Source organism: Cupressus sempervirens, chromosome 1 (genome assembly GCF_028749045.1).
Source record: "Cupressus sempervirens isolate cs-2001-9-10 chromosome 1, ASM2874904v1, whole genome shotgun sequence".
In the NCBI taxonomy this organism is placed as follows: Eukaryota; Viridiplantae; Streptophyta; class Pinopsida; order Cupressales; family Cupressaceae; genus Cupressus; species Cupressus sempervirens.
Genome location: NC_143118.1, coordinates 165,188,936 through 165,214,809, shown reverse-complemented (window position 1 = coordinate 165,214,809; position 25,874 = coordinate 165,188,936). Strand labels below are relative to the sequence as shown.

The window sequence follows — 25,874 nt, the reverse complement described above, 5'->3', positions numbered from 1 at the left end:
GAGAATGTTGGCCAATTGTATACTTCAACACAATTGCCAAGAACTTCTTAGATTTAACCCATACATCAGCAATGGCATACAATTTATAAATCAGGAAAAGCCACAAATGCACAAAGCAAATATATATTCAAGCCTGCCTTTCCCAATGAAATGAGTTCTCATTTATAAGCTTTCATTGGCCAAGGTTTCCTTAAAACTCCACTTCAGAAATTGTGGAAGTTGCCCAAAAGAACTCAACACTAGAAACTTTCCAACTCGCTGTTTAGAAATATCTCTTAAAGTCATTATTATAATAATATAAACATTATTATAATAATGCGACTCAATGATTAATAAATAAATAAGAGCTCATGCAATTATTAACTTGATTAATTGCAAGTGACAACCAACTGCCTAGCCACTCATTGTACTACCAAAAATAGCAATTGCCAATAATAGACTTACTAAAAATTGTAACTCCACAACTGAGACCCCCAAAACACCCTGTGAGCTCACGAGGGTCGCTATGATGAGCTGACTCCATCAACTGAGTAGACTTGCCAAAAACGGGGACATTACAGTCTTCCCTTCCCAAGATTGCTTGTCCTCAAGCAGTCCAACATTATACAAAAATACTTGAACACAATTGCCAAGAACTTCTCAGATTTAACCCATATACATTAGCAAGGGCATACAATTCAGAATTCAGGAAAACCCACAAAGGCACAAAGTAAATATATTCTCAAGCCTGCCTTTCCCAATGAAATGAGCTCTCATTTATAAGCTTTCGTTGGCCAAAGTTTCCTTAAAACTCCACTTCAAAAATTGTGGAAGTTGCTCAAAAGAACTCAGAACTAGAAACTTTCTAATTCGCTTTTTAGAAATATCTCTTAAACTCATTATTATAATAGTATAAACATTATTATAATAATGCAACTCAATGATTAATAAATAAATAAGAGCTCATGTAGTTATTAACCTAATTAATTGGAAGTGACGACCAACTGCCCAACCACCCATTGTATTGCCAAAAATAGCAACTTCCAATAATAGACTTACTAAAAATTGCGAGTCCACAACTGAGACCCCCAAAACACCCTGTCAGCTCACAAGGGTCGCTATGATGAGCTAACTCCATCAACTGAGTAGACTTGCCAAAAACGAGGACATTACAATCTTCCTTTCCCAAGATTGCTTGTCCTCAAGCAATCCAACATCATACAAAAACCTCCAACGGGATCCCATAAGAAACAAGTGATGTCTCTGTCCTCACTGATCCAACAGAATGCCAAAACCATCAACAAAACGAATGACATGACCTGCAACACAACACCAAGTACCTGTGCTAGTGATATAAAGTTCGGAACATCACTAACAGACAAATCCTTAGGAGATCTCAACACACTCTCCTTCATTATGCCTACCTAATCATCCTGAAGACAATCCAATTTAGGCTCAGACCAACTTTGTACTCGGTGCAAATCTTGAACACGTGAGTCAAATACCAAACTATAAATACTCATCACAGTATAAACTCTATCATCAGTATGATCATCTTCATCAACATTCTTATGCTGATGTGATGACTCATCCTCAATCACATCAATGTAAACCCACATACTACGATTCGCTGCTCCCTTTGACCTTAATGCACAAGTATGACCTTTAGAGAAAGACCCCTTGCACTAAAAGCAAAGATGATGCCTCCTCAAATCCTCTTTCAAAGTGACATAATATCTCCCCACTGACTTGCCTTTGTCCTCAACAGTTGGTGGGGACTCCTCGTCATCAAGCGGAAGAGCAAAAGATTTCAAAGCAACCTTTCTTCAAGAAGAGGACTCCAAGTCCCGTGCCTTCCGCATTGCTACTTATAGAGAAGATGGGTCCAATGACTTCACCCATCCACGGAGTGGCTCAGTCAATCCCTTCATAAATAACATTAGTCGTCTGAGCTTCGAAATATCATAAACCATGACTGAAAGCCTCTGGAACTCACTTATATAACTCTCCAATCCACCAGACTACTTCAGCTGAGCCAACTCATAGAAGTATACCTTTGGATCCTTCCTATCAAATCTCTCGATCAAGCCATCCACGAACTCTTGATAGGAAGTGATCTGGTCATGTCGCAAAGAAACTGACCCATGGTACCACTAGTCATGGGCAATACCATCTTACTAGCAACTTGCTGTAACTCAGTTTGTCGGGGTCGTTGTCTCTCAGGTGCCAACGTTGCTCTGGAATGCTCTCGTTTCTGAGTCAAGAACTTATCAAAATTCAAATGATCTTTAATAGCCTGTGGTAAAGCATCCCACTATGTAAAGTGTGCCAACACGTCATCAATAAAAGGAGCGACCTCAGACTCAATATTGACCGCATCCACCTCAAGTCTCAGAAATGCAGGCCTTTGCAGCCTATCATGAGTGCCAGTATGTATGTTAGCTCTGTTAGCTAATCCACCACGATCCTCAACTCGAACTTGATTTGCATCTTTGTACCTAACACCATCTCAGGTTCTATCCTCGACTCGGGATCTATGAGAACCAATAGAAACTTCTTGAGCTCTCTTCCTACTCCGTCCTTGAGGAAGTGCTATCTGTTGCAGAGTATTAGACAACTATTGCAGTACATCTTTCATCTGCTGTTGCCCGACTGCAATATTCCTAATTGCCTGCAGGACATCTCTATCAACCTTAACATCTGTGGGTCGTAGTCTAGTGCCACCGGAATCACCCGAACTACCAACAGAACCAAACTGAATCTTAGGCTCTCCTTCTCTAGGAGGAGAATTACATCCTCTTCGGGTATAGTGCATACCTGACACAAATTTCGTATCGTCAGCCATGATAGAAAATAATGGATCACATATTAACCACTAACAACTGATTTGGAGCCCAATTCTGTAGGTTGGCAAAAAACTGCTTTGATACCATTGTAAAAACCCGAATTGGCTCCCAATTCAGATCTTGATGAACAAATTATTGTTTTAAAGTTTTCTAATTTTTGATCATATATCTGTTCTTTTGATTTTTGAAATATATAAACTATCAAGACCATAGATTGCAAAAGTATAAACCTTTCCAAAACAATGCTTGTCAATTTATTAAATTTGAAATGATGAACAAGCTTGCCAATAATCTCAATACAATTTTAAATAGTAATTAGAACTTGGAATGAATATAGTGATGTATCCATCCCCTCTAATGTCCATTGCGGTTGACTCCACCATTTGCAAATCATAGAAATACATAATTCCCCCTTGGCGTAATGAATTCGGCTTAAACACAACTCCCAGCAACTACTATCTACCATATACAAGTCCAACTACTTCCCACGACTTGGTCTGGTCTCTCATGCAGCTAATTTTGAAATCGCAGCCCAATCTAGTATCGCGCCAGCATACACCCAGCCGTCCTATCTTAGACACAAGACTGGGAATGTGAGTAGGACCCAAGAATGAAGCTGTCCAACTTCACATTGAAAACTGCCCTTGCGTTCAACCAGGTTTGGCAGTACAAATGAATTTGTAGACTTCCAGTCTTAAATCATTTGTGCTAAATTCACTGTTATTCCCAGCATGAAACGTCCACCTTTACTAACAGAATCTCCAAGCCATTGTAGAGACAGTAGGAGAATTGGATAATTGTTTACCTCAGCACAATTAGCAGAGAAAAACTCAGAATTACTTCAGACCCTCAGCCAGATGATATAAACAAGAAGATATAATATTCGAGATTGTTCTCCTTAGCTATAGAAAATATAGTAGGAGAATGTTGGCCAATTGTATATTTCGGCACAATTGCCAAGAACTTCTCAGATTTAACCCTTATACATCAGCAAGGGCATATAATTCAGAAATTAGGAAAAGCCACAAAGACAAAGCAAATATATATTCAAGCCTGCCTTTCTCAATGAAATGAGCTCTCATTTATAAGCTTTCATTGGCCAAAATTTCCTTAAAACTCCACTTCAGAAATTGTGGAAGTTTATCAAAAGAACTCAACACTAGAAACTTTCCAACTCGCTTTTTAGAAATATCTCTTAAAGCCATTATTATAATAATATAAACATTATTATAATAATGCAATTCAATGATTAATAAATAAATAAAAGCTCATGCAATTAATAATCTGATTAACTGCAGGTGATGACTAACTACCCAATCACCCATTATACTGCCAAAAATAGCAACTGCCATTAATAGACTTACTAAAAATAGTAAGTCCACAATTGAGACCCCCAAAACACCTTGTGAGCTCACAAGGGTCACTATGATGAGCTAACTTCATCAACCGAGTAGACCTGCTAAAAATGGGGACATTACCTATATTAATTTCTCTCATAAAATAAACTTATGTCTCATATGTAATTATATCTCATACATAATTATGTATAGCCATAGTTTTATTCGACTGTCTACCAAACATCAACACTCCCTCTTAGCTAGGGATGATAAACACAAGACAAATATTACACCATTGGCAATCTTTAGGAATGACACATTAAGGAAATCTTTAATCAAAAGATTTTCACTATTTTGATATCACATTTTGATATCATGAGTATTGGCCTTCAGAATATCAACATATGATATTCACCAAAACTCAGAGTAATGGTCTCTAGAACATCAACATATGATATTCACCATTTTGATATCACATTTGAGTATTGGTCTCCAAAATATCAACATATGATATTCATCAGATACTCTTTGAGGAATAGCCTCCAGAATGAGATGCAAGATATTCACAAAGTATTGTGAGTAATGGCCTCCACAACATCAAGTTGCATGATATTCACCACGTACTCTGTTTAATGGCCTCTAGAACATCAATTTGGATAACATTTGTTAAGTAATAGGGATCTTTCCTGCAAATGTAATAATATGGCCATTGTCACTGATATGTTCCAAATGCAGATTGGATGTCATATACATATGAGAGGAGTCATGTTTCCAAGGTTTAATCATCATTTAATTAATACATATATTTCATAATAATATTTAGTATAATATATATATATATATATATATATATATATATATATATATATATATATATATATATATATATATATATATATATATATATAAATATATGTATATGTATATTTATGATATATATATATATATAATGTATATGTATTATATGTAATATAATATATATATTATATAGTATAATATGTATATTATACACTATATATAATAATATATATTATTATTACTTGAATACGCATATATATAGAAAATGTTGATATACCAATAATAACAATGTATCTCAGATCAAATTTATTTGACTAAAACTACAACTTTAACAACATTCACCATATACTCAAAAAATGTTTATAAGGTATGTGCACACACATTCTCATAATGCTTACTATATAAACATCCACCATGCAAAGTATAATCTATCATGATCTGCATAGACAACATAAGATATCTATCATAATAGAAAATTAAGTTATTGTAAGATCGTCAACTTTCAATAGCTTCTGCAAATACAACTGACATCATTTGGAAGTTGTCACTTCCTCATGATGTACATAGTGGGTAGGCCCATTAAAATCACATGGTCACGAGGTATATTCATGAATTTAATAACCCTATTTAGGCTATACCTTGAATCTCTCGGATCTCACCAATATTCACACCAATCATTTGGTTTGCATTTGGGTCAAACATATTGCAACAAATTTCTTACCAAAATATGCTAGTAACTCAGATATAATTTAATCTTGGATTTTTTTCAGAATGAACTATTTATTAGATTGCAATTAAAATTCTCAATGCAGTCAAATTAAATGCTTCTTAAGTTTATTTTGCACTTATTTCATCAAACTCGTTTCTAGTGCAATTACAATTATTTGATAGCAGTTCCAGCTGCAACTAACTAGTCTACCCTTGCATAGCAAAATTACAAACAATAAAGAAGAACCCGATTTGTTTGCTGTAGATTAACAATGCAAGGAAACTGCTCCACATGATTGCCATTCCCTATTATTTATATGGTTGACTGAAATTCAGGTGCGTAGATATATGCAGACCTATCTAACCCCAAATGCTGGTCACAACTCCCTTACTGCAGCCCGATTTGCAGTGTTGATGGTCCACTTTGATGTGCTCGACCCCCAATACCCAACGACAAACTTAATTGATTGAATCACTGAATTCCAAAACACCTGCAACCTCTAAATTACATAATCGCAGGTCACAAATAATTCACTCCAGCCTTGGGAAATCACGTCCAGTCTTGATACAAGATCTCAGACAATGTTGAAGCTCACATGGTGCCACTAGATGCAAATGATAGTCTCTACTTGCCCAATTCGAACCCTCAACACAAAATGCCAATTTACTGGATTGTTTTCCAGGCATTTCCTGAACTGATTTAATCAATGGTGCTAGCCGTCCAACAACACAGTTTCAGACTTCTGATCACTAATTCTCCAATAGACAATAACCATAGTTATCCAAAAACAGATGGAAAGTTTAATTCAATTCAATTCAATTTACATCACACACTTTTTTCCAAGCAACAGTAATGACAGAAACGGAAGATGCAAACTTTGAGAGATTGATCCGCAATACCTCAGCCGTAGGACCAACGCACAATTTCAAAACTTGAAACCCTTATACATCAACGAGGACACAAAACTTCAGATTCTCAGAATAAGCCACAAAGGCAACAAAAGCAAATTAATATCCAAGCATGCTTTTCTCAACAAATGGGCTTGTATTTATAACCTCCAAATTCTCTTTTGTTGCCAAAATGTAACTTCACTCAAGAAGCTTCACCACACAACATTAATTAGAAGCTTCCTTTAGATTCTCTCACTTGACTTGGCTTAACTAATTAATAAATGACACTTTTCAATGATAACTCAACTCTCAATTTAAGTGAAATTATAAAGTTTTATTTATAACTTTATAATAACTCGTTTAATAATTATTAATAATTTGCCCACTAAAAATATAATAACTCCCAAAATACTCATCATTTAAATATGCCGTTTGAAATAGGAGTCATACTTATTATTTCTCCATGTGACCAAATGCACTTTCCAAAACTAGGAAGGGTCAATCTCAATTAACACCAACTTACGACAAATAGTAATTACACAAAACTAGGATCAAATGAAGTCCAATCTGAGCCAAACGAAGACCAACCTGTAGCTTACTAAATTGTGGAGAAGATAAGACCCTCTCAAGCTAAGCCACTGCCTCAAAAGACCCTCTATCCACAATAATTAGCCTACAAGGATCAAAATAATAGGCTAATCCCTGAAACTCTGATAATGACAAAAATGAGGACATTACAATGAAGTGTAGTCCTCTTGACTGCTACAATTGATCATTGGAGAATCTATCTCAACATGATTTACTCCCTTTGAATCAATATGATTGAGATCACTGAAAGTTGACTGAATTATATCTTCTATTTGCTCCCTCTCTTTCCAGGTTGCCTCTAATGAAATGTCAAGCTCCCTCTGAATCTCAATCTCTCGCTTCTTGCAGTACCATTTTTGTTCTTATGTGCTCCCTGGTGCAAAGTTGTGAATACCATTTGGGTGGTCATTGGGCCATCTGTATTGTCGAAGTGGTGGGCCCACCCTCCACATGGTTGCCTCCGTTGGAAAAAAGATTTATTGATTCCTTTTGCATATAGTAAACCTTATAATGCAACGTTTCTATGTCCTTGTCCACGTTCAATGTGTCATTTGTTGCATGTTGCTTTCAGGCAAACTTGTTTCACACTCTTTCCTCTACCTATGTACAATCATGCCTGCTAAATAGATAAAAGATTCCTACTTTGGAAGATGAAGTGACATGAACGCATATGGAGACTAAGGCCCTCGATTATGGCAGTTACAAACCATTACAAATTCAAAGGATTGTTTGGTCGATAGTGTAAGACCCAGTTTAATATTTCTAGGCAACTTTGTAGAAGTTGAAAACAAATAATGACTTGCAATGCTTGAGGCTAGAAGGAATTGTTCATCTCATATTTGTTGTTATTGACTATCAGGAGCCCTCACTGGTATATGGGGCATTCATTCTCAAATTTTCTATTAAAACATTAAACTTCCAAACTCATTTACCATTAGCGATTTCTAGATAAGCTTGTCCAAAGGAGAATGGCAAACTCTCTATTACTACAATATTCCTCAATTAGTAGCTAAATCCACAACACTTGACGAATATATTGTATTATATCCTCAACATCTAATGTTGGATTATAAAATATTTCATGTAGAGTGTTGTACTATTTTCCCCACGACATTATAAAATATGGCCACAATTTGTTTTATCCTTATATGCATAGCCTCATACTAGACTTATTCCCATGATATTAAGAATATAATTTGTTTCATTAATAATAAAAACCACCAACTCTCTGCCTCAAGCGCTTGTATATAATGCTTCTTTACTATTCCTCTAAATAGATATCTTAGAGAATTAATTCCAATATGAATCTTTCTACCATCATTCATCTAAAGAATTCCTCTATTTTGTGAAGATTATATATCTGAATACGAGGGAGTGTATAGGCGCGAGTCTTCCTAGAGCCAATGTAGGAGGCCAAAATGATGCTTTGTCCTTTTAGTATTGCGAGTATTCCCAGGCACTGCACTTCTATGGGAATTGATATATTTAATTTCTCAACAGAACTCATTATCTCCATTGAAAGTCCACATCTCACCAAAGAATGAAACTATGGGAGTGGGAGGCTTTTTTTTTTTGCTTTCCTTTATAGAAGCGACATTTATCTTGTTCTTACTTTTTGGACTTGGCATTCTGAAGCTGAAACTATTTGAGATGCTTTGACCTCTACTTCTCAAGAAGAGAAATTGCACGAGCCTGATGAGTATAAATGTTGCCATCAGCTTCTTTATTGGAATTATTTGCAAGTGTGGCAGTTGAGGAGGACAAGGACGAAACACAACTTACTGTCAATCTTATTTAAACTCGATGATTCTGATAAGTGATTATTGACTTCTCAATATGGAACCCGTAGTATTCTTTCTCATTTTCTTCCATTTGTAGGTTGGCTCTGATACCATGTTGATTTCCCAGGATCGCTGCAAATGTAATTTCGTATGTGTTTTTCAAATGTGATGTAGTACAAGGCAGGAGAATCCCCAAAGGAGATGTCCTAGCCCCCAATAAATACTACACAACGGAAATACAACAGAAGATACACGATCTGATACCAAACTCATTTCTTTATTCATAAAATAATTGATTACATGCAATGTGCTGGGCTGTAAGCCCTTCCTTGTTATGACCAAATACAAAGCAAAGCAAGTAATAGTTCTGCAAGATCCCTCCAGATCCAATCCCAAACCCTAGCTAGTCCAAATCCATAACACAATGACAATTTGGTAGAAACCTCCAAGGAGGATCTAAAGTTGTGCTCGCAAGCCAACAAGCAATCTCCTTGTTTCCTTAGCTGCAACTACTAGCTCTTCTCACAACTTCGCTTCTTTCAGCTCCTCTATGCTAAATTTTAATAATGATTCAAGACTCCACAAGACCCTCTTACTTATACCCAACTAAGCCACAAGTCGACCTAGCAAGTTACAAATTAAATAAACCCATACATTAAATACTTATTTAGGCTAAAAGTCAGCCTACAACAAATATTAAATACAAAATGCCTTAGTCGGCTTACAACACCCATTAAATGCACCTAGGATAAAGACACAAGGCCCAAATAAGTCCACACACATCTCCAGATCGATCCATGTCACGATCACACACATTAAATGCACCAAGTTAGTCGAGCAATCCACAAGACCACCAATCAGCACGCCAAATTGTTGAGTGTTAGCAAAACCTCCAAGCATCGTCGAGCAATAATACATGTCGCGCAATGTAGTAAAGCCAAGCAACACAGTATAAGCCAATCTCCTTTAGAGAACGAGCACCTTTAGCAACGGAGTGCCTCGGTCAATACTGCATCCAAGAACTACCCAGTAACGACTGAGCATCACTTCTTCTTCGATTGAGTTCTCTAACTTAAAGATCAAAACCACTCCAATATGCAGAGTTGCCAATTTCCCAAGAATGCTCCCGCATCAAACACCCCAGGTACGAAAAGATGTTCTTAACAACTAGAAGAAAATCTTGTGGGATTCAACACATAAATTCTGAATTGGTTCTTCATGTACATATCCTTCAAGTCATCAACTTGCACACTTCCCTTTATTCCACTTTTGTCAATCCTTTCCAGCAACAGTCATATGGTTGCTTTGCTTCTGCAAATCCTTTCTCGGTGTAGCACAGGTTTGTTTTCTACGCTGATCTCTAACCCTCTCAGAATCCTTCTACTCAGCTCAACTCCCAAAGCTCAGGTTCCTCTTACCGAGTTCTTCATTCTGCAAAGGAATCAGTGAAAACCCTGCCACCTTTCTCAATTATAAATACATTCTTGACACAATCATGCATAGCCCTACAATCATACTACCAGGTTCTAACAAGCAATATGTGACAACTACTCATGTCCACAATATTGCACAACACTTGATCCTTATACTGCCCAATCTGAAAATCAACAAGACATTGTTCCCTCACTTCCAAAGAATGATCTTGTAACTAACCAATCCTATAAGGACTAGGATGTCTCACTCTCTTCAAACCAAGTTTCCGAACCATCTCCTCAGCAGCAAGGTTATCAGTATTACCACCATCAACAATCTCATTGCAAATTTTACTAGCAAACTTACAACGAGTCTTGAACAAATTACTCCTTTGACAAGGTTCCACTACCCTTTTACAAAATAGTACTCGCCGAGATAGCAAGTTCTCTCCTCTCTTAGGTTCATTCATTGAGTCTTCAACGTCATTCACAACAACTGTTCCATCACTAGCCTTTTGGGAACATTTATAAGCTCTATGTCCTTCACCACAATGAAAACAATTACCTTTAAAGGTAACCTTACGCGTCCTATTCTTTGGATCAACAAGTTTGGTTCATCCTCCACATTCGGTTTATCCTTTGCCAAGTGATCCTGCTTCTTCTTCTTTCAGGAATTACCTAGATGTTGTAATGTTTCAAAGACGATCTCTATCATGAGGTGATCTTTGTCTAGAGGTGTTCTCTGTGTGAAGGTGTTTCTGTTCGGAGGTATTTTTCCGTTCGGAGGTGACTTCTGTCCGGAGGTGTTTCCTATCCTTGTGTCATTTCTTTCCAGAGGTGATTTTTGTCTGGAGGTGTTTCTATTTGTAGGTGATTCCTATCCATAGGTGATTTATGTCCGGAGGTGATTTTTGTCCAAAGTTGTTTATGTCCGGAGGTGATTTCTGTTTGGAGGTGTTTTTGTTCGGAGGTGAGGTAGCTTGTATTGTTTGTACAGTATCAGTGCAACAATGACGTACGGTGAATATGAATTCTGTATAGATTTTTGGAAGGGTCATACGGTTTTTAATGTGCAGAAGAGTATTAAATAGACAATCAATGAAAATAGCTAATACTAATAGTAGCCTTGATTCAACAATAGAAAAGACCTCCAAGAAAATGAACAATGTACTAACTGCACCAAGATCATCAATTGGTAACCAAATAAGACTATAGTTGCATGTAATGGTGGTGCTTTGATTTGCTAAATCTGAGCAAAGTATTACAAGTGATGGAATAGGGTGAGGATTGAATCCCACCGAAACCGAAATAACCAAGTAGGGAAGATCTTCCACTCCCGAAGTGGTGAACAATCCAAAAGTCCAACAGAAATTCACAAATACAAAAAAAATCCAAATCACATAGTAACAACTTCCTACCTACCGCACATAATTACACCTTTGGAGAAAACTCCCAAGGATTTACAAAGAATGCCGACACAGTAAACACCTACGGATAATTAAATTTTTTTGGGATAATTGATAATCGGGTGTTGGTTTGACGATATTTGTGTAGGTATCTTCCTTTGGAATCCATTCCTTCATCTTCGACTCGAGTACCGAATAGATTCTGTCTTTGTAGTAGATGATGTCATCAACTACCTTGTATTGCTCATCGTGAATATCACCATCCATCAGTTTGCATGCAAAAGTGCTCTTGGAGTATTCGACCGTCAGACGTGCCTTCCAATTAGCTAGAAACTGAGATAAAGACCATATGGCACCACTGGGTGGCATAGTGTGATCCAAGTCCAAACTTTCAATTCTCCCAACAGGCTGTCCGAATCACCAGCTTTGATACCATTGTAATGTTTTGAAGGCAATCTCTGTCAGGTGGTGATCTTTTTCTGGAGGTGTTCTCTATTTGGACGTGTTTCTATCTGGAGCTTTTTTCTGTCCGGAGCTATCTTTTATCTGGAGGTGATTTCTGTCCAGAGGTGTTTCCTATCTGTAGGTGATTTCTGTCCAGAGGTGATTTCTGTCTAGAGGTGTTTCTTTCCAGAGTTGTTTCCTATTTGGAGGTGTTTTTGTCTAGAGGTGTTTCTGTTTGGAGGGGATTTTTGTCTGGAGGTGAGGCAACTTGTATTGTTTGTACAGTATCAATGCAATAGTGACGTATAGTGAATATGAAGTCCATACAGATTGTTGGAAGGGTAGTAAAGTTGTTAATGTGCGAAAGAGTATTATTAATTACAGAGACAATCAATGAAAATAGGAAATACTAACAATAGCCTTGATTCAACAATATAGAAGACCTCCAAAAAAATGAACAATGTATTGAGTGTAGTGGCAAGATTAATAATTGGTAACTAAATTAGATTATAGTTGCAAGTAATGGCGGTGCTCTGATTTGCCAAATCCGAACAAAGTATTACAGGCGATGGAATAGGGTGAGGGTTGAATCCCACCGAAACCGAAATAGACAAGTAGGGAAGATCTTCCACTTCTGAAATGGTGAGCAATCCAGAACTCCATCAAGAATTCGCAAATAGAAAGAAATAATCCAAATCACATACTAACAACTTCCTACATGCCGCACTTAAATACACCTTCGGAGAAAACTCCTGACGGTTTACAAAGAATGCCAACGCGACAAACACCTACAGTTAATTAATAAACTTTGGGCCCCTTTATCAATTAAATCAATTAATTAAATAATTCCTTGTTATATTATTTAACTTTAGGACCTTTTAATTAATTAATCTAATTAAAATATTTTATTAGATATTGGGGACATTATAGTTGTCTTCTCTTCAACTTATCTTCTGCCTTTAGAGCATGCTGATAAGCATCCTCAACTGAATCAATCTTCAATATACAAACCTCATCTTGAATATTGAATCTCAAACTAATAATGTACCGAGCCACCTTAGAAAGATCTCTATATCCAGACTAAATAGTCAACTTGTAGAACTCCTTAGTATAATCCTTCATAGACATATCCTTCTATTTCAGATTCTACCATCTTTTAAACAACTCAAGTTCATAATCAGTTGGAATGAACTTAGTCTTCAGTTTTGTCATGATCAATCTGCTACAAGTGATCTTCATTTCACTTTCTTCTTCTCTATCTCTTTGCAATTCTTTCCACTATAAAATAGCATATCCTTTCAACTTAGTTTGTGCCATCCTCACTCTGAGTGGATCTGCAATATCCTCTAACTCAAAGTAGTCTTCCAATTCACCAATCCAATCAATTAGGTCTTCACAATTCAAGGTACCTAAGAAATAAAAAACGTCAATCTTGTGCTTCAGCTTCAATTGAGTGTCAGATCTATGCGGCCGACCAACTCTGTCTTCCATAGATCTCTCCACACAATTTGTTCTATTTTCGCCACTAGATCCAACAACCTCAAAATCTCCAGGAGCTTCCTCATGTCCATCTTCGGTACCCACATACCTAGGTACACCAACAATAGCTCTCATGATCTCATTCTTCATCAACTCCATCTCAGATCTGAAATCTGATCTAACTTTCTCTAAAATTCTGGTCTCCACAGCATCACAGAGATCATCAATCACCCTAGGGTTCAATCTTCTCGGAGGCATCTTCTAAGACCTTTGCAAACCCTTTGCAACAAATCCAAAGATCAACGAGCTCCAACCTTCGCTTTGATAATCTCCAACCAGATCAAACCTTTTCTCTGATACTGCTTGATACATTTCAAGGCAGGAGAATCCCCAAAGGAGATGTCCTAGCCCCCATCAAATAACCACCCATACATTAAATACCTATTTAGGCACAAGTCAGCTTGCAACAGATATTAAATACAAAAAGCCTTAGTCGGCTTACAACATCCATTAAATGAACCTAAGATAAAGATCCAAGGCCCAAATAAGTCCCCACACATCTCCAAATCAAATTCACGTCACAATCACACACATTAAATGCATCAAGTCAGTTGAGCAATCTGCAAGAACATTAACAACACACCGAACTACTGAGCATCAGCAAAACTTCCAACCATCACCGAGCAAGTATTCATGCCGAGCAATGTAGTATAGCCGAGCAACATAGTATAAGCCGAGCTCCTTCAGAGACTGAGCACCTTCAGCAATTGAGCGCCTCAGTCAATACTGGATCTAGGAACTACCCAACAACGACCGAGTATCATCTCTTCTTTGACCGAGTTCTCCAACTCCAAGATCAAAATCACTCCAACATGCAGGATTGCCAACTTCCCTAGGATGCTTCCACATCAAAATGGCAGCGACCTCTTATTTATAATGAGTAAAGGCTAAAAAAAGACATGTCCCTTCATGGGACATGTCTATTCGTTAATTTGACAATTAATATAATAATAAATATAACCATATATATATATATCATTATTATATTATTTCTCTCATAAAATAAACTTATATCTCATTTGTAATTATATCTCATATATTATTATATATAGCCATGGTTTTATACAACTAAAGCTACCAAACATCAAAAGTATTTTGGGAGTTATTGTGATTCTAGTGGCCAAATTATTATTATGAGAGTTTCTAATTGAAAGGCGTATTGATGAGGGCTCTTTAATGAAAAGTGTGACGAAGAAGTCGAGTTGCATTATAAAAGAAACTTCATGGAGAAAAGAATTCATTCTTGTCTATTGCTTTTTAATGACTTGTGAAGTTTATTGAGGGTTTGAAGGTTGAGAATTCTTGAGGACTGATTCCTCTTGATCAGTGCATCAATTGCTGCCATTGTAAAGCAGTTGAATCAGTGTTCTGAATCTAAGTTGAGATTTAATTAGTTGTTGTGTATAGTGAATTGATTTGTGACTTCAATCTGATTTTGGTGTCCAAGAAAGAGGGTTTTGTGTGTGAGATTTATTGTTGAAGATGAAGTTGTTTGAAGATAATTTTCCTGAACTGTTGGGTGCCACTATTCTACTGATTTGTAGTCATTATTACTGCTGCTGGAGGGCAGATTGAAGTGTTGCGATAGTTCTTACTGGGTAGCATTCAAGTTAACAGCTGGTGCGATTTGCTTGAGGGTGAGACGTGGAGTCTCTTAGCAACTTTATTACTGAGTTAGCTGCATTGCATATTAAAGCTATCACTTACTGAGTTGGCTTGGGAATTTACTTGGTTCTGCTGCTATATATATATATCAGTCGCCAACAATATTTACAGATTTTATATTTAATAAGTTAGATTGCATGCCAAGTGTATGTCAAAATGTCTATTGGCTGTAGATGCACATTTAACATGTAAAAATCATATTTATGCATTCAATTAGTTAAAAAGGATTGCATTTGTGTTCCAATTCTTTACCTGGATTTCTTAATAATCATTTGCAAGCATTTAATTTCATTTAAAATCATTTCAAACAAGCACATACAGTTTGAAATTAAAGGACAGCGAGATAGATGATGCATGCAAAGTGTTTGACGAAATGTCAAACATTTAAAAGCGAAGTAATTGATGTTTGTTGGAGTTGGAACCGGTTGGGGTTCTCACAATAAACCCCTCTTGGCACATTTTAGATAGGCAGCAATGACTGTAATTAACTGTGGGTCATTGCCACTTCTGGCTACTATACATTAAATATTGACTCATTTTTCACATTATTCTTTTTATTGAAAATTTAAAGCTATGAATAACTTGAAAGTTATTGGTGGGATTTTTCAGAATCCACTAGGTTTCAGCTAAAAATAGTTAATAAATGAAAAACTGGCCTGACTGTTTGACTTGGCTTAGTTTCCTTGCTGAGCTTTCAATTAACCATGGGCAGTTGCCAGGATTTGCTATATTACATTAGGTTTTTACTCATTTGTCACTTTAAAGCCAAATTAGATTAAATTGTGAAGTGAACCAATCATGGTGCTGAAATGTAATATCCTTCCTTCTGTTTCTTTGTTCTTAATTTTATAGCTTGTATGATTAAGTGTGCATGAATTTTTTATGCGATTTTAATCATTTTCTTGTGCTTCATATATTACTACTTGTGTTCTAAGAAAACTCTACTGATCATCCCTGTTGCAGCATTATTTGTCAAATTAATCTTATTTCCTTGTTGATCTCTAATTTGTAGGTATTGGATTGTGTTCTTGGGCATAACGAGTCTGCTTTATTTAGGAGGGCACAACTAAAAGCACTTGTTTCAATTCATGGGCAAGAGGTAACTTAAATGGAACATTTTCTAATGCACTGTTGTTGTAGGAAGTCTAGATTGTCAAGTAGGTATTTAGGTCCCATTATGAGGTAGTTTCTAGTCAAAAGAATTTTCTTTCATACTGAAAATCATTCAATTTACAAATTCTAGTGGTTGGATGCCAAACACAGGCTGGCAAAGGCGGAGAGCTTACGCATGATGAGACAACAATAATAAGTGGGGCACTTGATCTGACTGAGAAGGTTGGCATGCTGTGAAGCAATCATATCTTCTTTGATTTTTTATTGTTAAAATTATAGTTCTTTCTTGTAGAGGCATTTGATTTGCTTATATATAATAAGTGTAATGCTATCTGTTGGGTCATTGTGCAAGAAGCAACCTTGTGTCCTTTGATTTTGATTGAATATATAAACTTGAGAGCCTGAACTAATTACTTTTCTCCTTGTAAAATATTCTTTCTCTAATTTGTATCTTTAATACCTCTTCTGACCTCTTCTGCTCTTTCTGTTATAACTTATTATCAATGTTACTTGGGGACGTGTTTCCTGCATAATTTGAGTCATCCTGAACACAGGGTTGTCCCAGAAACTTGGAGACTTTCAGAAACCCACCCTCTAGCTGGCGATAAAATTAATGCTTGAATTTTGATAATCTGTTTGACTTCCACTCTCATGTGAACTCTCAATTTAAATTATTTAACACAAATGTTATATGTTAAGGTTCTAGAATCTATAATGTATATAAGCTTGCTTTATCCATGTTTTCATATGAATATTTAAAATTCCCTATACATTGTAAATTTCCCCTATCTTTTATATAGCTGTCCCCATTGCTATTGCCTGCTCTGGGAAAAAATCCATTCTAGAAACCTGTTTCCCCGTCCCCCTGGTCCTGCGGTTACAGAACCTTGGGTAACGTAGGTTATAATGTATGTTTAAGGACCTCAATAGTGGGTAATTTCCTCAAACAATTCATTATCACATATGGTTGTTAGTGTTCTAGTTACTGGAGTTGTAAATTTATCTAATGTTGAAAAAGATATGATGTTCATTATTCTTCTATTTGGTTCAAGTCTTGAAATATCTAATTGGGCTTAGGTTTACTATATATACATACACCAGTTTTGTCCTTTCTTTCCACACATTTATGAATTTTACTGGTAGCTGATAATGTTTGTTAGTGAGCACTTGCATTTTATATGATTTAGCTAGTTAAGCACTGAAATATCCCTTAATCTTGAAGACAATGAGGTAGTCATTTACACTAGAATAGTAAAGTATACACAAGGCATACAAGAAACCTTAGATGATGAAATCATATTTTTGATAATTGCCTCTACAATAGGAAAGAACTCAAAAACATTGCATAGTATACATAAAATTGCAGACTGTATACTTCATTTATTGAACTTCTTATAGCTGTTCCAAAATCTGTCAGTCTTGTTCTTATAGAAAATAGTAAAACCTCCGACCTTGGGTACTAGTAGTGAACATGTAATGCATCATTTTTGTCTATATTCAAAATTCAAAATTTTGTTTTGCACAACTGATGACATCCGTTTGATCTCATTGGTTGGTAGAGGTGCAAGTATTATAATGGAAGATCAGAGAGGTGAATTATGTGAATTATGTGCAGATTTGGTCTCGCATTGTCTGTTCTTAGGCGTTTTTGCCAGCTCATTCACATTTATATCTTCAAAATTGTTATTTTAGTGATAGGTAAAGACATACTAAAGGTAAAACCCATTGTCTACATTTTTGCATTTTGTAGTTGGGGATTTTCGACCTCTTTAAATTTGTTGTGTATGCACATTGGTAATGAAAAGTCAAAAGATAAGGCACTTAAATTTTGTTCATTTGTGTGTTCACTCGTGACTTCCCCATTTTCTCAGATGTTTCATAATATGGCTATACAATTAAATTGTAATAACCCCGCTCGGTTATGACTTAAACAAACACCATCATTCTTAGCTAATCAGGAGCTAAACAATTTATCAAACATTTGAAGCACAGTTCCATTATCTCTGTTTATTTGATGTCTAGAAAGTATTTTCTTTTGTTTCCGTTTAAAAAAAAAACTAAATACACTTAGTAAATCACCAATGCCAAATAGACTTTGTAACACTTGCAAATATTGTATTCACTAATTTCTCAGTTTGTAGCAGTCATTCAAAAATTTCAACCAGACAGCAACTCTGATTTATTTGTAAGTGGAATAGACGAAAGAAATATAGCACTTGAAAGTAAATTCAGTACAACTCCAAATGACAAGCAAGGAATCTGTATGTTGATTGACATGAATTTACAACTTTAGCATTGAATGCTGACTGTAATCTTCCAGACTTACTTTGCAGGGGCTTCTGATGAGTCTGCAGCCCTTACACAATTCACAGAACAGCTCACAAGCCACTCCTTATGCAACTTCAGCCTCTGTGGAGTATTATAGGTCTCCCAGATTGCAACGGCAGGCCCAGAAATTCTAATCGCAGGTCACAAAAAAACAATCGCATTCCTGCCACGTGAATGTACAGGCTTGAGCAGTCAACGCAGCCTGTAGGAAAGTGATCGCAGGCATGTAAGGAAATCACAGGGCTGTAGGAAGTTGATACCAAATCCTGCAATGCAGATTTTCCACTGACAAAATGAATTGCAGCCTTCCAATTATGCAGACCCGAAACTTCTTCCAATGAAACGCTGCCTGTGGATATTGCCGCCTTTCAATAATCTGCCAATTCCTTCAAACAGGAAATGAGAGTCCAGATTTGATAATATTTTCCCCAATGCCAGTGAATTTCTTTGACAATATAACTCTCCTTAGCCACAGTAAAACATTAGGAGAAATGACCAATTGTATACCTCAACACAATTATCAATGCAGTCTCAGAACAAAATCTCAGATTTGAATCTACAATACTTCAGCTATATATCCAATAGAACAACCCAAAATTCAGACCCTTATACTTCAACAAGGGCACAAGAACCAACACTCAGAAAAGTCATAGAGACACAAAAGCAATAAATATTCAATTGATGCTTTTTCCAATGAAATGAGCTTGTATTTATAAGCCTTTATTGCCAAAAGTTTCCCAAAAGAACTCAACTCCAGAAATTGAAGAGTTTCCTAAAAGAACTCAGCTCTTGAAACTTTTCAACACAACTCATTTAATGACATTATTATAATAAAATATTATTTTTATAATAATGCAACTTTAATAATTAATTAATAAATAAGAGCTCACGCAATTAATAATCACATCCACTGCAAGTGACAACCAACTGCCGAAGCCACCCACTGCACTGCCAAAAATAGCAACTTCCAAAAATAGACATACTAAAAATAGTAAGTACACAATTGAGACCCCCTAATCACTTTGTCAACTCATGAGGGTTGCTATAATGAACTGACACAATCATCAGTAAAATCTAACCAAAATGGGGACATTACATTAATATGGTAAATGCCTTAACATATGACTATTTGAACTTGTTTTATATTTTATATTTTTCTTCTTATTTACTTGTCATCCCCTAAAAAGGCTTCCCATCTGCCATCTTGGAAATGTTGCAGAACATTGTAAATGCTTTTCGAAGATCTTATATTTTCTATACATTTGATTACTTGTGAAATAATTTTAACATTCTCAAAACACTAGATTAGGTCTTGGTTACTTTACCATGTAAACCATCAAAGATTTTCTTTGTCACTTGCTATTTTGGCTTGCCATTTTCATTTGTGGTGGCCTTAGTGCTGTCCTCCTTTGATACAATAGATTTTTCCTAGCATCCACACCATGTTTCATCATATTCATCATTGAGTGTCTCCCCAACAACGTGTGCATTTATGCTTTTCTCACCCCTTAAACCTCTTGTTAAGCTACCAGTTTGTCCTCAATTCCTTGCAATTTTGGCATTGTTGTCCTCAATATTATGTTAATCTTATAATATTTATTTTTTATTTATCATAATATGGGCTAAAGTTTGCCTCATTTAAGTTCAAATATCACTAGGTTTATTGAAATTTATGTCTACTTTCTCTTTGCTAATATTTCTAGATTCTAGAGTGTAGCGTCTTTTCAAAAACTTTTCCACAATGGTGATAACACAATTTCTATTTGTTCTAAAATTGAAGTTCTTAAATCCTTGACACCATCTCTTTCTTTTCCTTTTTCTTTCTCTTCACATTATCTTCATTATCCTTGTGAATGTTAGAGAAAAAGGTTAATTTAATTTCATTAATTAAATTACCTTTTCTCCCTTCTTAAGATTTCACTTTATGCACCTTTTGCATTCTCTATTTAATGATTAATTAGTAATTATTAAATAGCTCTTACCTTTTAGGTTACCCTTCTGGGTTTCGATCTCCTTTTATAAGAATTGATCTTTTGTAATAATCTTACATCTTTTTCATTTCTGAGAATACAATTTGCATATTTTCAGAGCAAACTCTTGCCTCTTCTTGTCTTTTTCTTCTCTGTGACAGGTTTTCTACATGCAGGTATTCAAGGGCTTCATAGATTTGTTTTGCGTATTGCTCAAATCCTTCAGTGAATGCATCTTCTTATGCTTATAGTTTGTTGTTGTCATTCCATATACAATGTCTTTTCTATTAAAAATAGAGGAGAATCAAATTGTTTGGCAAAGGGACAAGCATCTTCTTGTTGTATTTGTATCGAACATGACTATCTACTACATGTGTTACAAGATTCTAAGTGTCTTTTTGGGCATCGATAATTTAGAATGAGTGAAGGCTTCTTCTAGCTTGTCAACATTATCTTTACCTATTTTAATTTCTCAATGCAATGTAACACCCAATTATTAATGGACATTGCTTAGATGCATTACTTAATTATGGGTAGTTAATTAGATTTGTGGTAGGCAACAATATGGGATAAACATAGACACATTGCAATATGAAATCCTCATGTTATAATACACAACACAATAAACAAAAATATATTTTGTCCATTTCTAATCTTCTTGATATATAGTAATTGCACAGTTTGAAGAATCCACACAGCTCAAAGATTATCCTAGATGGGGGCCAATCAAGTTTTGCCTAAATATTCCCTTGGTGCACTTGAAGCCCTTAGGCACTGATGACATGATCCAAGCACAAGATCTCGGTCATCCTAACTCACGTTTGGACCTTTTGCAAACAATGAATGCAATTCTATGATTTCTAATATTTTGTCTGAATGTCTCAGATTTTCCTCTCACATCTTGCTATAAATAAGTATGTTGTTGAAGACCATGAACAAAAACTTGTGTAGTTGTGTTGAAGTTGTGATTCATGCAAGATTGGAGGTTGGAGGATTGGTAACCCAAACAACATGACCAAGAACTCATAGTGCTTGTAATGGCAACAAAAGGTTGTCTTCCCAATGTCTTGCTCCCTCATTCAGATGTGGTGGTAGCCAGAGAAAAAATAAATTTTGGAGAAGTAGATTGCTCCATGTAGTTTGTGCAACAACTCATCGATCCTGGTAATGGGGCATCTACTCATTATAGTTGTAAAGTTTCTACAAATTCTATGACTGAATATAGACTAGATTCAAACTTCTTTTCTCTCCTTGAGACTTGTTGTGAATAACTTCAAAGTATTGCCTAGACTATTTTGTATGTTGTGTGCTCTTAGACTTCAATCATACCCATGATAAATAGAGAGACCTAGGGACATGTCCTTTCCAAAACAATCTTTAACCAATATAGAAGCCGACGACTTTTCCAAGGAATAATAAGTTTAAAATTAACTTAACACAAACTGGATTTAGTTAACTCCAAACTAATCCTAAGTGAAGACGCCGATCTCTCTAAGAGGATTGTGTAAAGTTATTTGGATTATTCTAAGTTATGTAAGAACAGATCAGACCGATCTGTAATCAAATCATTAAGGTTATAAGTTACAGATTTAACTCTCCCTCTTAACTTGATAATCATACTGAGAGATATCATATCTAGCAACAAGCAAGAATTGATACTCTATATCTATCTAAATTTTCTTAACATGTGGTATCATAGAACACATGATACAATGTCATATTACTAAACCTGTTGATATGACAAATCACTGCTAGTAGTGATAACAGTATTGCAAAGAATACAATATACAGGATAAATCTAAAGAATAAGTAAGTTCTTCATTTATCCAATTTGTGATTCATAGATATTGGTATTCCTATATCACAACATGATGCTGAGTTAAGATCTACCAGTACACAAGTTATAACCCCGGAGCATAATGAAATTCTTCCCTTATCCAAATTGTGACTTATAGACATAGCAATGTCTATATCACAACATGATCTTGAACTTATCTAAATCTTATAGTAGAACTCTATTGTTTAACACATTATCTAAGAGATCGTTATCTCTCATAATGTCTTTTATATAAGTGTTCATTATTTCAAAGATCATCACCTCTTAAATAGTGAATACAAATGGTGGAGCCCATAATAGTCAATAGCTTGACAAATAAAATTATTTTATTAATAACTTAAAGAATACAAATGGATTACAATTCAACCATACCAAGTATTCTCTTGAAGTGGTCTATCTTCACTCTATATAGAAGTTTGGTGAGTATGTTTGCTGTCTGATCTGCAATGCAAATGTATTCTAATTTTATAGAATTCCTGTCTACCATATCTCTTACATAATAGTAAGGAATTTCAATATGCTTGGACTTGTCATGAAAAATTGGATTCATTGAAAGCTTGATGGAACTTTGATTATCACAATGAATAACCATAGGATTCATAGCTTGCCCAAATAATCTCACAAGTAACTTCCTTAGCCAAACTGCTTCTTAAGAGGCCATCATTGCTGCAATGTTTTCGGCTTCTGTGGAGCTTTGAGCTATTGAAGACTGCTTTCTGCATATCCAAGATATCATTACTGATCCTAAACTGAAACAACATCTTCAAGTACTTTTTCTGTCTTTAACACTTCCACCCCAATCTGAGTCAGTGAATCCATGCAAATCTAAATCAACTTTCTCATATTTGAGTCCAAAATTAAAAGTGCTTTGTATCTCATAATGTGTTTAACTACAACTAGGTGAATCTCCTTTGGCTCACACATAAACTGGCTCAAGGCATTAACAACATAACAAATATCAGGTCTTGTATTTACTAAGTACATAAGGGATCCAATCATTTGTCTGTAGAGAGTAGAATCTATGGAAGGTGATTCTGTTGTTACTTCTTTAAGTTTATGTAGATTAGTCTCCATTGGAGAAGACAGACTTGCAATTCCACATTCCAAATCTCTTCAAAATGTTTGATGTATACTTCCCTTGATTAGGTATGATACTATCAGAATTCTACCGTACTTCCAGTCCTAGGAAGTAAGGAAGGAGTCCCAAGTCTTTCATCTCAAATTCTCTAATTAGATCTTTCTTGCATTGATCTATGAGATGATCATCACCTGTTATTAATAAATCATCAACATTCAGTATCAGGATTGCCATATCATCTTTAACTCTTTTACAATATAAATTTGGATCGGCTTCATTTTTGGAGAATCCTAAGCTGGTGAGATACTTATGAATTCTTTCATACCAAGCCCTTGGAGCTTGCTTAAGCCCATAGAGAGCTTTCTTAAGCTTGCAAACAAAAACATTAGGATCACAAGTTTCAAATCTTTCTGGTTGCTCCAAATATAGTTCTTTTGTAATCTTTCCATTTAGGAATGTTGTTTTTACATACATCTGATGTACTTTCCATCCCTTCGAAGCTGCAATTGCTATGATTGCTCTTACAGAGGTATATCTGACAATAGGAGCAAAAGTTTCTTCATAATCAATCCCTTCTTTTTGAGAGAATCCTCTGGCTACAAATCTAGCTTTATATTTCTCAATGCTACCATCAGCAACATGTTTTATTTTAAATATCCACTTGGAAGAAATTATAGAGTTTCCTTTAGGTCTTGGAGCAATTTCTCAAACATCATTCTTCATAATAGATTGGTATTTTTCTATCATAGCTTCTTTCCAAGCTATATGTTTTATAGCATCTGAAGGATTGGTTGGTTCTATTTTGGACAAATCATTCATGTTTGTTGTATAACTAGAGAATCTTTTAGGTCTTTTGCTTTCTCTGACTGTTCTAGAAGGTGCAACATAGTCTTGTGCTTCCTCAATTGTTTTAATGGCCCAGAGTGGTCTTTTCTTTGAATTTTGAGTTTCTCCAAAATTTAGATTTTGAATTTCATCATCAATTTCTTCTATGTTCTCCCTTTGAGACCCAGACTCAGTATTTCTTTTAGAACTAGGTAAAGGAGAAGGTTCTTTAGAACTTAGGGCTCTTTTGAATGATAGATCTTCTTCAAAAATTACATCCCTACTAAGTTCAATACTTTTCTGTCCAGGTATGAAAATCCTCTATGCCTTAGATCTTTCACTATACCCTACAAAAATACATTTCCTCCCAGAGGGTTCTAACTTGGTTCTCTTTTCTTTTGGAACATGGATATATACGAGGCACCCAAAAATCCTAAGATGACTTATATTGGGCTTAACCTTAGTAAAGACTTTTTCAGGAGTTTTATCTCTAAGGTAAGAGTGAGGACTTCGATTTTGAATATAAATAACAATACAAGAGGCTTCTGCCCAAAGATAATATTCTAGGTTTTGATCAAATATCATAGCTCTAGCAACTTCTATAATTGTTCTATTCTTTCTTTCTGCTACCCCGTCTTGTTTTGGATTATAAGGAACGGTGTACTCCCTCTTAATTCTTGTTTATTTATAAAACATTCTAAACAAATCTGAGGTGTACTATCCTCCATTATCAGTTCTAAGAGTTTTAGTTTTATGTTCTAATAAGTTTTTAGTTAATGTTTGAATTCTTTAAATCTCTTTAGGATTTCTTCTGATTCTTTGCACTTTAAGAAGTAAATCCATGTTTTCCTAGTGAAGTCATCTATGAACAAAAATCCTCCAAGAGAAGGAACAAACATAGGTCCACATAAATCTGAATGAATTAATTCCAAAACATTATTTGTTTTTCTAGTGCTATCATGAAATGGACTTTTAGTGTTCTTACTCAGTGCACACCCTTTACATATGCTTGAGTGGTCTTTATTTAGTTTAGGTAGACCAGTAACCATCTTCTCCATAGTTGATAAGGTTTTGAAGTTTAGATGCCCTAATCTTCTATGCCATATTTCATTTATGTCTATAGCTTCATGAATTAAGGCTTGAATAGGTCGACTTGATTCTGAATTCAACTCATACAAATATCCTTTTCTCTGACCAATCAACTTTGCTTTCTTGATTGAGGAGTTCTTTGCCCAGGTTATTACTTTACCGTCCACGAATTCAATGTTATGCCCATCATCTTCAAGTGCTTTAATTGAGATTAGATTTCTTTTTATTCCTGGTACGTAG

The 25,874-nt window shown here is 35.5% G+C and overlaps 1 protein-coding gene across 1 annotated transcript in view; it reads left to right on the top strand.

The window, feature by feature from the left end:
• The window catches only part of LOC149576664 (DUF21 domain-containing protein At4g14240-like), a 155,113-nt gene that overhangs the window by 100,884 nt on the left and 28,355 nt on the right, over positions 1 to 25,874 (top strand). The window contains exons 5-6 of the mRNA XM_089818844.1: positions 16,407 to 16,493; positions 16,658 to 16,729. Coding sequence (XP_089674970.1) covers positions 16,407 to 16,493; positions 16,658 to 16,729 — 159 coding nt within the window. The remainder of the gene's footprint in view (positions 1 to 16,406; positions 16,494 to 16,657; positions 16,730 to 25,874) is intronic.